Source organism: Eptatretus burgeri, chromosome 8, assembly GCF_056783735.1.
Source record: "Eptatretus burgeri isolate ZD-2024b chromosome 8, Ebu_testis_v1, whole genome shotgun sequence".
In the NCBI taxonomy this organism is placed as follows: Eukaryota; Metazoa; Chordata; class Myxini; order Myxiniformes; family Myxinidae; genus Eptatretus; species Eptatretus burgeri.
The window spans coordinates 71,663,724-71,677,451 of NC_140968.1; the positions used below are offsets into that span (position 1 = coordinate 71,663,724).

Genomic DNA, 13,728 nt, shown 5'->3' on the forward strand with positions numbered 1-13,728 from the left:
AAATGGCATGCACATGTATGTCATCATGTGTTGTTTTTGTGCCAAGTGCAAATAAAATCAGTCAATACATGTCCGAGATATGGTTGTGGACACACGCATGCACACACGGACATGAAAATCGAGACCAAATCCATAAGCCTCAGTTTCTAACTCAGTCCAACGGGGGCTAATAAACATGTGACTTTCGTGTAATGATGCAAACTATGATGTAAGGAAAGGAAATAAGGAAAGCAGTATCAAAAGGGCTTAATTTACCAATTACCACCACATTTCAAACTGGGTTGAAGCAGTTTGACATGAAGGACAATGCTGCATGCACTTCACCTGACAGAAGTGGATGCCTCGGACACTGTTTCCCAGTTTGTCCAGTGATGGGGACCAGCAAACAATGCCCATAACATTGGGCACCACCAGGAGAATCGCTCCACAAACACCAGACTTTGCTGGTAATCCAACCTAATGGCAAAATCCCACCACCAACAATGACGGCAATAATTATGATTGCCGATTTTCTCACTTCGCTTGGATATGCATCAAAAAAATTATTATTCAAGTCGAGCTACATTCAAGGTACACTGCCCCCAAGCCAAATAAAGAACCAGCATATCCTCCAGCGCACGACATTGCAGGGTGACTTTGGCGCCTGGCGATGTTGCCATGCAGCACATGGAAACGGAATTGGGAGGGAACGGTGAACAATATATAATTGATTAATTGCGTAATTAAAATAAGTAAATAATAATCGTAAAATAATGAATTTCTTAATCAATTTGCTAATAGCATACCTAAACCACCGCTGTTTCATCCAAATCTGTAGTTTTTTGAAAATTAATTAAGCAATAAATCGAAAAATCAAATAATTAATCGATTGATTGATTGATCAATAAATCAAAAATACCTTTTATCGCCAAATCACTTGGTCACTGACATGTCCAAATATCAGCTTCCTAGCTCAAAAGGTGCCTGAGAAATTGCCCAGATGAGAAAGAAAATAAATAAGTAATTAATAAAACAAAAATAATTAAGCAATTAATCAACTAATTGATTCATGAAAAAATAAAAATAAGATTTTTGCCAAAGCACTTGTTCACTATTGTGCTCAAATTTCAGCTTCCTAGCTCAAATGATAGCTGAGATATCGCACGGACAACCAAACAAACAAACAAAGAAACAAGAAAGAAAGCAAACAAACGGTGTGAAAACCGAGTACACCCTTCCGTTGCACGTCATCGCCAGGACGTCTTCGGCGTTGACGTTGAGCAGCGCCTGGAGGTGGAATAGGGAGGGATGGTGTACACCAAACGGAATGAAAACTGAGTACGCTCTTTTAGCACGCCCCTGGCGATGACGTCGTGCTTCTGGAGACTGAATAGGAAGGGGGCGGTGAACAATATATTTATTCAATACGAAATTGAAATAGAGTGGAGGCAGAAGGGGAAATATAGACATAACAAGAGGAGTAACTACAAAGTCTGAGTGACATTCTACGACCTTTGATCTGGTTTTCGCTCACTTAAACTCCCAAAAGTCAGTTGGGCTTTCATATTTGAGTACAGTATATGTCACAATAACAACCGTTATATTAAAGTGTGACATTATTGTCGTGTTTCAAATCAGGATTTAAATGAATTTACAATGGTGGTTAAAAATCGATTAACAAAGAGGGACGTTGTCTTTGGTCAGGGAAGCCTTCCCCTTAATTACATATTTCCTGCATTAATGCATGTGCTTAAAATAAGAATGCAACAAGCGACATAAAAAATAACGGAACAGCAAATTACTTGTTAAATTTCTGGTCTGCCAAAGCATCAAGAACATGGAAATTTACAACCAATTAGATACACAGTATGATAATGATTACCCATCAATGATACACGTATTTTGATTGTCAATGATACAGCAGAGCCAATGCAACTCATTTAAAGAAAGATGTGAAAGTGTACAAAATGAACAACATGGTGAACGACTGGCCACTTTGATCAAAAACACAATCAGTAAGAGATGAGAATCCCATTTTGGTTGAACGAAGAGTCTATTCATCAAATCAGTTCTGTTTTAACATTAACAACTAGAACGGGCACTCGGTAGAGCGCATACCTTCGCCGCCGCAACTTTTTTTCCGGGCACATTTGAAAAACGTCATTTTAAAACGTCCATGACGGCACAACCGTCAGTCCGATTGACGTCAAATTTGGTGTGTAACCTCCTTGAAGGCAGTCCAACAAAATGGAATGATAAACACTGAAAAATTAAAAAGTTGAAAAATGACGTCATTTTGACGCACTTCCGGGGACGTCTCGTCCAATCGGGGACTACCATACTGAAAGCTCTTAGTTCACTGAACGTTTTAACATTGGTTTCATGTCAATAGCTCTATTAGATCTGAAGCTATGCCTACAAGTATATTTTGACCTTGAGTGTGACCTTGACCTTGACTACAGAGTTAATTGGCAAAACCTGTACATCAATAAACAGATATTTTGGTACTGATCCCCTAATGCCTGGATTTGGGAGACTTTGCTTTATAAATTATATAGATATTTGAATGTAAAATATCAAGACATTTTAGCCACAATTGAAAAACGTCATGTTCAAACATCAATGACGTCATAACGGTCAGTCCGATCGAAGTCAAATTTGGTGTGTGACGTCCTACAAAACGGTATGATCAAAACTGATGAGCTCGAAAATTGAAAATTTACGTCATCTTGTGACGTCATTTAGACGCACTTCCGATGACGTTACGTCAAATCCGACACTACATATCCGAAAGGTATCTCCTCATGGAACAATATGGCGGTGGCTGCATGTCGATAGCTGTATTATGAAGGAAGTTATGCTCAAAAGAGTGTTTTTGACCTTTTCATGACCTTGACCTTGACCTTTAACCTGATCGCTCCCAAAATCTAATCAAATCGTCCTTGCATACTCACGAATCATCCCACCAAATTTCATGCAATTCGGTTTTATACTTTCTGAGTTATGCGAATAACAAACAAACACACATATTCACAAATAAATAAATACACAGCGACCAAAACATAACCTTTCGCAGAATGTGAAGGTAATGATTGTCTTGAGTACTGTATACAATTTGTAAAAAGTTGGTGATCTCTAAGGCAAATCCAGACAAATTTGAACCACTCCCATGTAGATATATATATATATATATATATATATATATATATATATATATATATATATATATATATATATATATACATATATGTATATGTACATATATAAATATATATATATATATATATATATATATATATATATATATATATATATATATATATATATGCATGTGTCCTGCTAAATGAGTGGCAGCCCAATTTGCCTCAGAATCACAAAAGTTCAAAACATACACACCTGTGACATTGCACTTTTGGGCAATAAGGTACGGAATCAAATGTGATATGGATGCTTTATACTGTACAATCAAAAACTTCAGATATCAAGCAAAGGGTGGTTGTTTTATTTATTTTTTACCATGGAAACCAGCATTCATAGTCTATAGATACCTCATGCACATGTTCTGGGCAAAACAAGTATGGAAGTACAGTTATGTGCAAAAGTCTTAGGCCACCACATTTTTTTCACTAATTTGTTATTTCTCTCTTTCAGATGACATAAACCCACACCATGCTCGAAATAACAAACTTGATAAGATTCAAATTATTTTGCTGCTGACTTTGGTGATTTGGTGAGAATCGAAGGAACAATGAATGATGACAAGTAAGCAGATCATAATCCACCATGGTATCCCATCAGTAAAGAGTCTAATTGGTGACAACTTTGTTATCCAGTATGACAATGACCCCAAGGACACTGTAAATGTCCTTAAAATATATTTACAAGGAAAAGCAGAGTCGAGAACTCAACAGCTATTAGAATGGCCCTCAAAATGTCCTGATCTTAACATCACTGAATCTGTCTGGGATTATTTGAATCGGAAGAAAAACGAAAAAACAAAAACAAAAAGCCAAATCATGGGAAATATTGCAGAATGCATGGAAAAACCTCGAATGGAATTTCTCCAGAAATTTCAGAAAAGCATTCCAAAAACAAATTTGCTGTTTCACATGAAAATGTTGGTCACACGAAATATTCAAATTTCATACATTAATATTGTAAGATACAATTAATTTTTGCTTCTTCAATAAAACATGATGAAAATATGCCAATGTGATCATAAAAAATGTTTATTTTCAAGGTGGCCTAAGACTTTTGCCCAGTATTGTATATTGAAAGAAATTTTACACCTATGCATAGAAAAAGGTTCCAAGCACCTGTTTGGGTGATTCTAAATGCCTTATTTCTGTTCACTAATTATAAACCAATGCACAATAATTATAAACCAAAAATAAACAATTTTATTTCAAGCCCCTCGTTTATGAGATATCCAATGTGAAAATTATATTAACAATTCCGAATGACATTTATTCTTCATAAAGATTTGAGCAGGCTCAAAAACAGTAGACTTACATGGAATGCGAACTGGCCAGAGAAATCGTACATGCCGCAGGAATGCATGAGGCTGAGTGTGTTCCGAACAGCTTCGGGACTCAGCACATGTTCGCCCGTGATGGGACAGATTCCACCGTTTGCCAGAGTAGCTGCCAATACACTTGCCGACTCGCATGTTACCTCAATAGAACAGAGCTGCAAACACCAAGGTTTACACATTAATATTGTGCACGAGACTCCCATCAAAGCAATATTGGACCAAATCTACTGAATGTTCTTTCTTGTCATGTGCTGCTGTTGTTTCAAATCACTTAGGCGAGTCGCAGCTTAGTTCAATGGAAAAGCTAAAAAGCGTCTGCACAGCAGACCATACCATCATGCGAAAAAAAACTGAAAACGTTTATTTAAAAAAAAAGAAAAATAATGATATTATTTTAATCACCTGAAAGTAAAAATCCAAGCAGGTCCCAAGGTCTGTGCCTTCGGGAAAGCACTGAAATAAAAACATTGCAAAATTGGTTACTGCATCGTAACCCAAAAATTATGTTTCCGACTATTGCAATAAAATGTGAGGTTCAATTCTTACTGATTTAAATTCCTCAGCACAATCCAAGTACACATCATAAATCTGGCACAATGAAAGGCCTTTACATTCTGACCAAAGTTTGATGAAAATATGACCATCTGCAGGTGATCGCATGAACAAACTCATTACACTGCTGAAGGTTATCAGTGAAGACAACAAGGGAAAGACTAACCCTGCTTTCATTTGATAAAATTCTGAGGGTGGAAAGATGGCATAGTTAAGCAAATATTCCTCATGTGCTTAAAGGTATAATAGCAAATTAAACTATAGATTGATGATGGAAATATATTTGATAGAGAACAGATCTGATATAAATCCCCCAAAGCATTAATGTATCATGAAACATGATGTACGTTGTACAAAATAAATGTTAATTTACATCCGCAACCAGTTTTGTGAACATGATGCATTCATCTCCACTTCAATTTGGCACTGGGTGGAGTCATTTTGGCTCAAAACTGCTTCAGATGAAACAGTTGTGCCCGTCTACGGTCAAGTATCAAAGTTTTTAAAATGTTTTCAGTTTGGTGCAAAGCTAAAAATTTCCAAGTGGGATATACATATATTTTTGATTTGAGGTACCAAACTCTTTAAAGAGGGTTAGTGCAGTTTATTGGCAAGGGTTATACCAGGTGATTTGCCATTTCCTTCCCAGTATTGTTTGTTCATGCCCTATTCATTTAAATGATTAGCATCAAGCAAGGAAGCAGCACGTACCATTCTTTTGTCTTTGGCATGACTCGGTCAGAGTTTGAATGACTGACCTCCCAGTCTGAGAGCAGATACGCTAACCATTATGCCACTGTCTGGTGGTAGTGTGTGTGTGTGTGTGTGTGTGTGTGTGTGTGTGTGTGTGTGTGTGTGTGTGTGTGTGTGTGTGTGTGTGTGTGTGTGTGTGTGTGCGCATGCCAGGGAGCATGGGAAATACATATATATATATACTCTCCCCCCCCCCCCCCCGTGGTCTTCTCACCCAACCCCCAACAATACATATATATATATATATATATATATATATATATATATATATATATATATATATATATATATATATATATATATATATATATATATATATAATAGATTCTGATGTACCATGCTATGTTACAGAGCGTTAGTGCTGACGAAGCAGTTTCTTAGCAAGGGTTATACTGGGTGGTTTGCCGTGGTGCCTCCGAGCAGCAGTTAGGGCAGGGATTGGGAATTTGCTCAGAGTTTTGACGATAGCTCGCTTACTCTTCTTGAATAACACCATGGCATCTTTAACGTCTACCAACTAATGCCAGCAGACGGGACATCCATTTAACGTCCAACTGAAGGATGGCACACACATTGATGAATCACCTTGTCTGTGAAACACCGGGATGACCGTTTATAAGCTGGTCGGGATTCAAACCCAAACTAGACAGCTCAGAGGTGAGTGTGTGTACCTCTAGGTCATCCTGTCAGACACACACACACACACACACACACACACACACACACACACACACACACACACACACACCAGGAAAAAAATTCTCAATCTACTGTAAAAAAAACTCAGCAACCTGAGAAACTATCCTTACCTTCTTTTCCTTCAAGTAGTAACCGATTGCAAAGTTCCTATCTCCTGTATCTCGTTCTGACTGAAACCTGCCAAAAGGATATTGCTCTGTGAGCCAGAGAAAAACAGTAAACCTGATGTTCATAGATGATACAACATGGTTACAATGACTGTGAACTGATAGGATAGTTCATAGATAGTGTACTCACCTCAAAGTTGTTTAGTCTGGATTTACTTCCCAACCGAATAGGATCTGACAACTGCATTTTGGAGAGAATGCCAAGCCAGATAGTTTGGCTACTCGGTCTTGCTTATTGATGTGCAATGCCTTATAAAAGACTCACAGGTCACTGTGGCTAAATCTCAAAATCCTGCCTTAGCTTCAAGCAGACAGATGCTACTGCATTACAATGATCACCAAAATGTTCTGCTGAGTTTACTGCATTTGTGCTGCCCCAGTTATTGTTGTCACAGAGAAGTGTGGATTCCAATGGCACAAAAATCCATTTGTTAATCCATTTGCAATTCATCAATGTTCATGTTCATCGAGCAAAACAATATAGTTTTGCTTTTCATTCAATATTGCCATTATCATTTTCCCCATTGTCTTACTATAGCTGAACCAAAGGGGAAATGGAAGAAATATTTTGAAATGTTTAACATTCCGTTGTTAAAATAGCAGGTTACCTCACTTAATGACAACAGATTACGACATGTACTGTTGCACATTATCATGGATATTCAAACCCAACATTATACACTGTCTGTTTTGTCTCCACAAATGAGTAAGTGGTCCAGGTTTAGCCGTAAGGCATGGAAAATGAATGCTAATGGAGAAGTGGCATACACAAACATCGCTACTTTTCAAAGTTTAAATTATGTTCTTGGGAACGATGTACTTATAGCGAATCTTTAACTTCCTTGAATATCCTGTTTACAATGACTGAATTTATTAAGACCTGTCTCCCTCTATTGGACTTAGGTGACATGTAATCTCAGAGGTATTTTTAAGTTTTGAGAGCAGAACAATTACAAACTTCAGAACGACATTTTGGATAAGGTGAAGATTTGATATAATGGGAAACACCATAATGGTGCATGTCAAGCAGGTCAGGTGCAAAAGCAGCAAATAAGGACATGTTAAATTGTCAGCTTGACCCTTCTCCGAATACATAAAGCCATTTTATAGCCAAGATCTCAGACCCTCAAGTCGGTTTTACAAATTTTAGGCTTTTGTTTTTTTACATTGATCTATGGGCCATTTTGGAGATTGCACATAAATCAAATGTAAAACAGACATTGCAAGACATCAGTGTACCATTACATTAACAATAAGGATATTATATCACAAAAACATGCAATTTCGGATTTGAACTTTGATTCCTCACATCATGAGCCAGTGGGTTAAAAAAGGAATGCTACCAGGTTCACTAAAAATTTTCTGTTTCAAAAGTTGGTGGTATATTTATATGCAATACACACACACACACACACACACACACACACACACACACACACACACACACACACACACACACACACACACACACACACACACACACACACACACACACACATATATATATATATATATATATATATATATATATATATTGTCGCAGGTCTGATGGTTAAGGTTTATCTCCCGCCCCCCCCGACCCAAATAAGGTGGACGAGCAGTTAACACCAACCAGGCCCGGATTGCCGAGTGGTATTCCTTTGGAGGCGGACATGTGATCCTCAGAAATCATCGGGCGCAGGAGTAGCATTGGCGGCACTAGTGGAGCGACAGAATCACAGATGGATGCACAAGGGGTTTATACTCGAACCCCACACAAATACACGGACACAGCAACTTAAAATAAACCCGGATTTAATTAAAATAGACAAATATTTACAAGGGACAATAATTTAGAATGTAATAATACATGAGGTAAACTAAGCCCAAAGTCGAGGCGCCTCGACACAGACTTAAATACAGACAATGGGAAAACGAAACAAAAGAAAATCCTCCCTTTATTCTGGCACTAAGCTTGGTCCAGAGATGGTCTCTGTGGAACTTTGGAAGTGAGGCGCTTCATTCTGCATGGGTAGACGCACCCAAACTGGCGCCGAGCCACTCTCTCACAGTGGGATGGTGTACATGAGGCAATTCGTGAGCAGTATTCAACGCCACAGCTCACCATCCGCCGTGCAGCTTCATCGTCGATCGTGCTTACCGACCCACTGCTTTGCAGAATGGGGCCGTCTCTTCGGTGATTAACACGAAGCCTCGAAGTCCGTCTCTCACAACCAGCCAAGAGTCGATGGCCAGAGTCTTGCTCAGTATGCAAGCCAATTCACAGCACAACATGAGAATCACACAGCCATTTTGTTGTGCCGAGAGGAGAGCAAAGCAAGATCCTCCATCCCAGCCACGTTCCTCTCACAACTACTACTGCGAACCTCACCCTTCTTCCCCCTCTGGGCGTGGCTTACTCATACGAAACCCAGGAAGGCGGGGCCTCTGCCTGTTAGGCATGCCTGGCTCACTTGTTGGTCTGGTGGTTGTTATAAAAACGCAACTCCTTCACGGCTGGCTTGTAAATACAGAAATGTAGGAATAGGTCACAGGGGACAATTACATACTGGGGGAAATTGGTCTTAATCCATATCTAATTAATACCGCACCACCCCGTGTTGTGACAAGTTAAACTTAAGCTCACAGTTTCTCTACTTAATTTACATCAAGATGTCTCCAACACATCCATGGACCAAACAACTCAATTCAATCCTAACTTCGCTATGAAATTCCTCCATCTACCCCCACAACCATAACTATATATATATATATATATATATATATGTATGTACATATATATATATATATATATATATATATATATATATATATATATATACATTTATATGTACACACTAGGTGAATGCACCCGGCGTTGCCTGGGTTCTCTTTGAATGAATTTAATCTTCTGTACATAGGTTTGACACGAACCCAGTATCAGTTCCCCATTGGGCCACAGCAGTCATAGCCTAAAGGGGCTGGGGAGGGGGAAACACCCTCCCCCGCCACCGAGGGGCCTCACCACCTAGCCTATAACCTTCCCGGGGCCCGTCCCGACATTTTTGTTTCAGAGGTTTCCTCCTATCTTTCACCATTCAGGAGATTAGCGCGTGCAGACAAACAAACAAACAAACAAAAACTTAATAAATAAATAAAAAAAAAAAATATATATATATATATATATATATACATATATATATATATATATATATATATATATATATATATATATATATATATATATATATATATATATATATATATACTGTACAAATTATTGGCTGACAGCTGACAAAAGAGCGAGGTAAAATAGGGGAGAAGGTAACACAAACAGTAGAACACTGGGATAAGGTATATAAGGAACAACACAAGATGCCTACACAGTCTTGGATGCAGACAAACAAAAGACACAGTCTTGGATGCAGACAAACAAACTCAGCGGTTGAAATGTTGGAATGAAGCCTTGCTTTGCTGGGCAGATAAACTAGTTGGTGGTACCATTTATGAAGCTCCACAGTTATATTAGTTTCTGAACCATCCTTTCCAAAACTCCATCATCCAATGATGACTTACGTTGCATTGCTGAACCCCAAATACTCCTGTCCACAAAGTTTGTAGAGATACTGCATCATCTGCAAAGGACAATAGGTACATTGCAAGTAATTATAAAATGCAAAATAGTCAACCCTTAAATGCTTTCTTTGGTATTTTAAATAATGCCCTACAGAATTAAGCAAGGAACTCCTTTTTTTTAAGGTGTACTGTCCGAGTTCTGTCCGAGTTCAGTCCGAGTTGTAGGAATGAAGGACCTGCAGATTCAAAAAGCACAAAGAAATTGGTCTAGTTGTTTCCTTCTGTTCCCCTTTCAGGTTTTTCTTCATCTGTTCCTTCCATTATGTTGTTTCTGTCACTCCCCCTACCCCCCACCTCCACCCCACCCAAGCTCAAAGGTAGACACTTGCCTTTGAGAGGTCTAGTCTGAGTTTAATTCTGGACCTGACTATGAAATGTCATTCAGGTGCTTCTCAGGTAGAGTATTGTGTCAAAGTACACCACCCCTCAGATAGATGTTAAGCTGGGAAGCTGACTGCTAGCATTACTTGGTGGATGTTAAAGATCCCACGGTGTATTTTCACTTGTTGTTTCGTATGCAGCCTGTGGCTGCTGGTTGCATCATTTTCTGGAAGCACGGATGTGCACTGATGGCACATCAGTGCCTGTTACCAGTCGGCTGCTACTCATTTCCCTGACCTCAGAAGGATGACAGGCTGAGTCAACCCACCTGGTGTTGTTTCAGCAGAACGACAGGGTCTCAAACTCAAGACCCCAAGATCTTAAGCCAGACACCTTAACCATTAAGCCAACACCAGGCTGTCATATGACTAAGAGTAGGTGAGTATTTTGTCACCCAGGCAAATTCTAAATCATTGCCCTAATCTAAAGGGGACGCTGAATTTAAAAGCATCGCCTCATCCCCAAGAAATTATGCAACAAACAGCTTGCACTCAGATCAATAAAAAAAAAGAGTACCATGCCTGTTTCCACTATAAGGCACATAATAGAGCTTGTTCACAAATCACATACAGGACAAAGGGATTAGAAGAGATCAGTGTACTTATAGATGAATTACAAAGACATCTGAAAACAATGCAGAAACATATGGTATGTGGGATTCGAATCTTGGGTCTCTGCACCATGATTCAGGAGTTCAGATGAGAATGCCAACAGGTTAACTCAAGTACTCATATTTGGGGATGGGGGTTGGGGGCTCAAAATTACACCTTCAGTGACGAAGCTCAAAATGAGCAAGGAAAAGCATTTTACTTGAACGACAAATATCTAAGGTTGGGAAATGAAAGAATGGAGGAATAATTTTATGATGACTATACAATGACAAATGTTTACTTTTGACTTTTAAAGAGATCAAAACTGTCTCAAAAGGCTCTCAGGAGGAATTCTATCAAATATTTAAACCTGGGTTTATTTTCATAAACTTTGGAATTGTGAGGCGAAAAAGCACATAATTGCTCCACGTACGCGAAGTGAAGAGCGGGGTTAAGTAATTGAATAAAGTCGTCTGTCTGTCTACAAACGCCAGTTTATGATTGAGGACCAACTTGATTTCAATTGAATGTTGTATTTTGAACACAAACCGGAAAACAAACCTGTGATTTAGCACCTACCTTGGCTCTGAATTCGTCCTGATCACACATGCACAGAGAGGAGTGACATAATTTATTTATTGTCTACCTGTCTGGCAATCAAAGAAAACTGAAAATCATTCCAAACAGGAAACTTACTATTGTTAGCGATGTCATAAAGGATGCAAACATCAGGCATGAAGAACTAATGTGAATGTGTTAAATAAGGTGGTGTAAAAGACACTGCATCAACGGTGGTAAATTTCCTAAATTGTTTTTTCTACAACTTCTAAAATCTATATTTTATTTCAATTGAATTATATATTTGAACACTGCAGAACACAAGCATCTTCTTGGCACTTTAAAAACCGTTCCGTTTAGCAGGACTTGGACAAAATATTACGGCATTTTACATCATCACGACCAATCAAATTTGGCGCTCGCAGACTCCACCCATGTTCTTGTTTCTCAAGACTGCTCAGAGTAAAGTGTTCTATGAACTCACCATTCATTATAGATAGTGATCTTTCTCGTGTCAATATTGGATGTACATTAAAGGTTGTTAGAGTAATAACTGGGGTGTCAGTCATCAATAATTATATAACAAAAAACATGGTTCAGGCCTATCAAATAGGAGAAGACAGTTGCGGGAAGAGACACGAATGAGTCATGGAATCCTGTTGGAGGAAGGATTTTGTTCAACAGATGATATCTGGTTTATCAGCACCAGCCTCGATTGAGAGATCTGTCAGGTTGGAGTGGAGACCTCGAATGTTTGAGGTCCACACAGTTAGAGATGGAGGGGAGAAGGGTGCAGGATGGGGGAAGGTTTGTATTTGGGGGGTGCGGTGGAAGGATTGAGTGTGTGGTGTGCGGCGGAAGGATTGAGGGTGTGGGGTTGCAGGTGAAGGATTGTGTCTGTGGTGTGCAGTGAAAGGATTGAGTGTGTGTGGTGCGGGTGAAGGATTGAGTGTTCAGACCGGTCATATAGGAGGAGATAATATCAGGGAATGACACGAAGGAGTCAGGGATAGCCTATGGCAAGAAGGATTCTGTTAAACAGATGTTTGGTTTATCAGCAGTGTCTTGGATCGAGACATCAAGTTGTAGGGGAGACCTCAGATGTTTGAGGTCCACACAGTTTGAGACAGGGAAGGAGGCATTGGGGGGGGGGGTGCAGAACCGGTGTGGTGGTGGTGGGGGGGAGGCTTTGTGGGGGCATGGTGAGGGAGAGCCTTTAATGGGGTTGGGTGAGGAGAAGGTTTGGGTGGGTGGAGTGAGGGGGAAGATTTGAGGAGGTGGTGTGAGGGGGAAGCATTGAGAGGATGGAGTGAGGAGGGATGCGGAAAGAGGGGACATAAAGCTTTGAGTGGGTGGGGAAGATGTGAAAAGAGGGAACATGAAGTCAAGAGATACTGATCCTAAATTTCAAAATTGGACAAAAAGAGATAAAAATCATGGGATAGGAGTTAAGAATCTTTGTTGAATGCACGGAGAAAGGTGGTGCTGTAGGTTCAGGAAGAAGATTGGTGGACCAAGTGCTTAACTGAGACAGTTTTGGAAAATATATTTGTGGAGAGGAATATATCATCATGGTGAAGAGGAGGCGGAGGAAGAAGAAGAAGAAGAAGAAGAAGAAGAAGAAGAAGAAGAAGAAGAAGAAGAAGAAGAAGAAGAAGAAGAAGAAGAAGAAGAAGAACACATGGTGTACTCCTGATTGAGAAATAAGGAAAGTGCAATATTTTAAAATGTTTTAAATGCTTTTAAAGGAAGAAGGAAGAAGTATTTATCTTCAACGAAGATTAAGTTTGGAGATATTGAGAAAAAGGAGGAAAAAAACAAAAAACAAATGGAGTAGAGGAAGTACACTACAGGCAGAAGGAAAGTCAAGTATAATTGTTGTGGAGTGGAAAGATGAAGT

The 13,728-nt window shown here is 39.2% G+C and overlaps 1 protein-coding gene across 5 annotated transcripts in view; it reads right to left on the minus strand.

The window, feature by feature from the left end:
- The window catches only part of LOC147022017 (glutaminase kidney isoform, mitochondrial-like), a 70,919-nt gene that overhangs the window by 9,406 nt on the left and 47,785 nt on the right, over window positions 1–13,728 (minus strand). For 4 of the 5 annotated variants that reach the window (XR_015061044.1, XR_015061045.1, XM_085892568.1 and 1 more), the window contains exons 9-13: window positions 10,240–10,298; window positions 6,628–6,694; window positions 4,916–4,966; window positions 4,492–4,668; window positions 325–456 (exon numbers count right to left, since the gene is read on the minus strand). Coding sequence is in view for 3 of the 5 variants with exons in the window: in XM_085892568.1 (XP_085748694.1) it covers window positions 325–456; window positions 4,492–4,668; window positions 4,916–4,966; window positions 6,628–6,694; window positions 10,240–10,298 (486 nt within the window). In the remaining 2 variants the exon portion in view is untranslated. Of the gene's footprint in view, window positions 1–324; window positions 457–1,210; window positions 1,403–4,491; window positions 4,669–4,915; window positions 4,967–6,627; window positions 6,695–10,239; window positions 10,299–13,728 lie in introns of those variants that run through there. The other variant, XM_085892570.1, reaches the window with a different exon arrangement.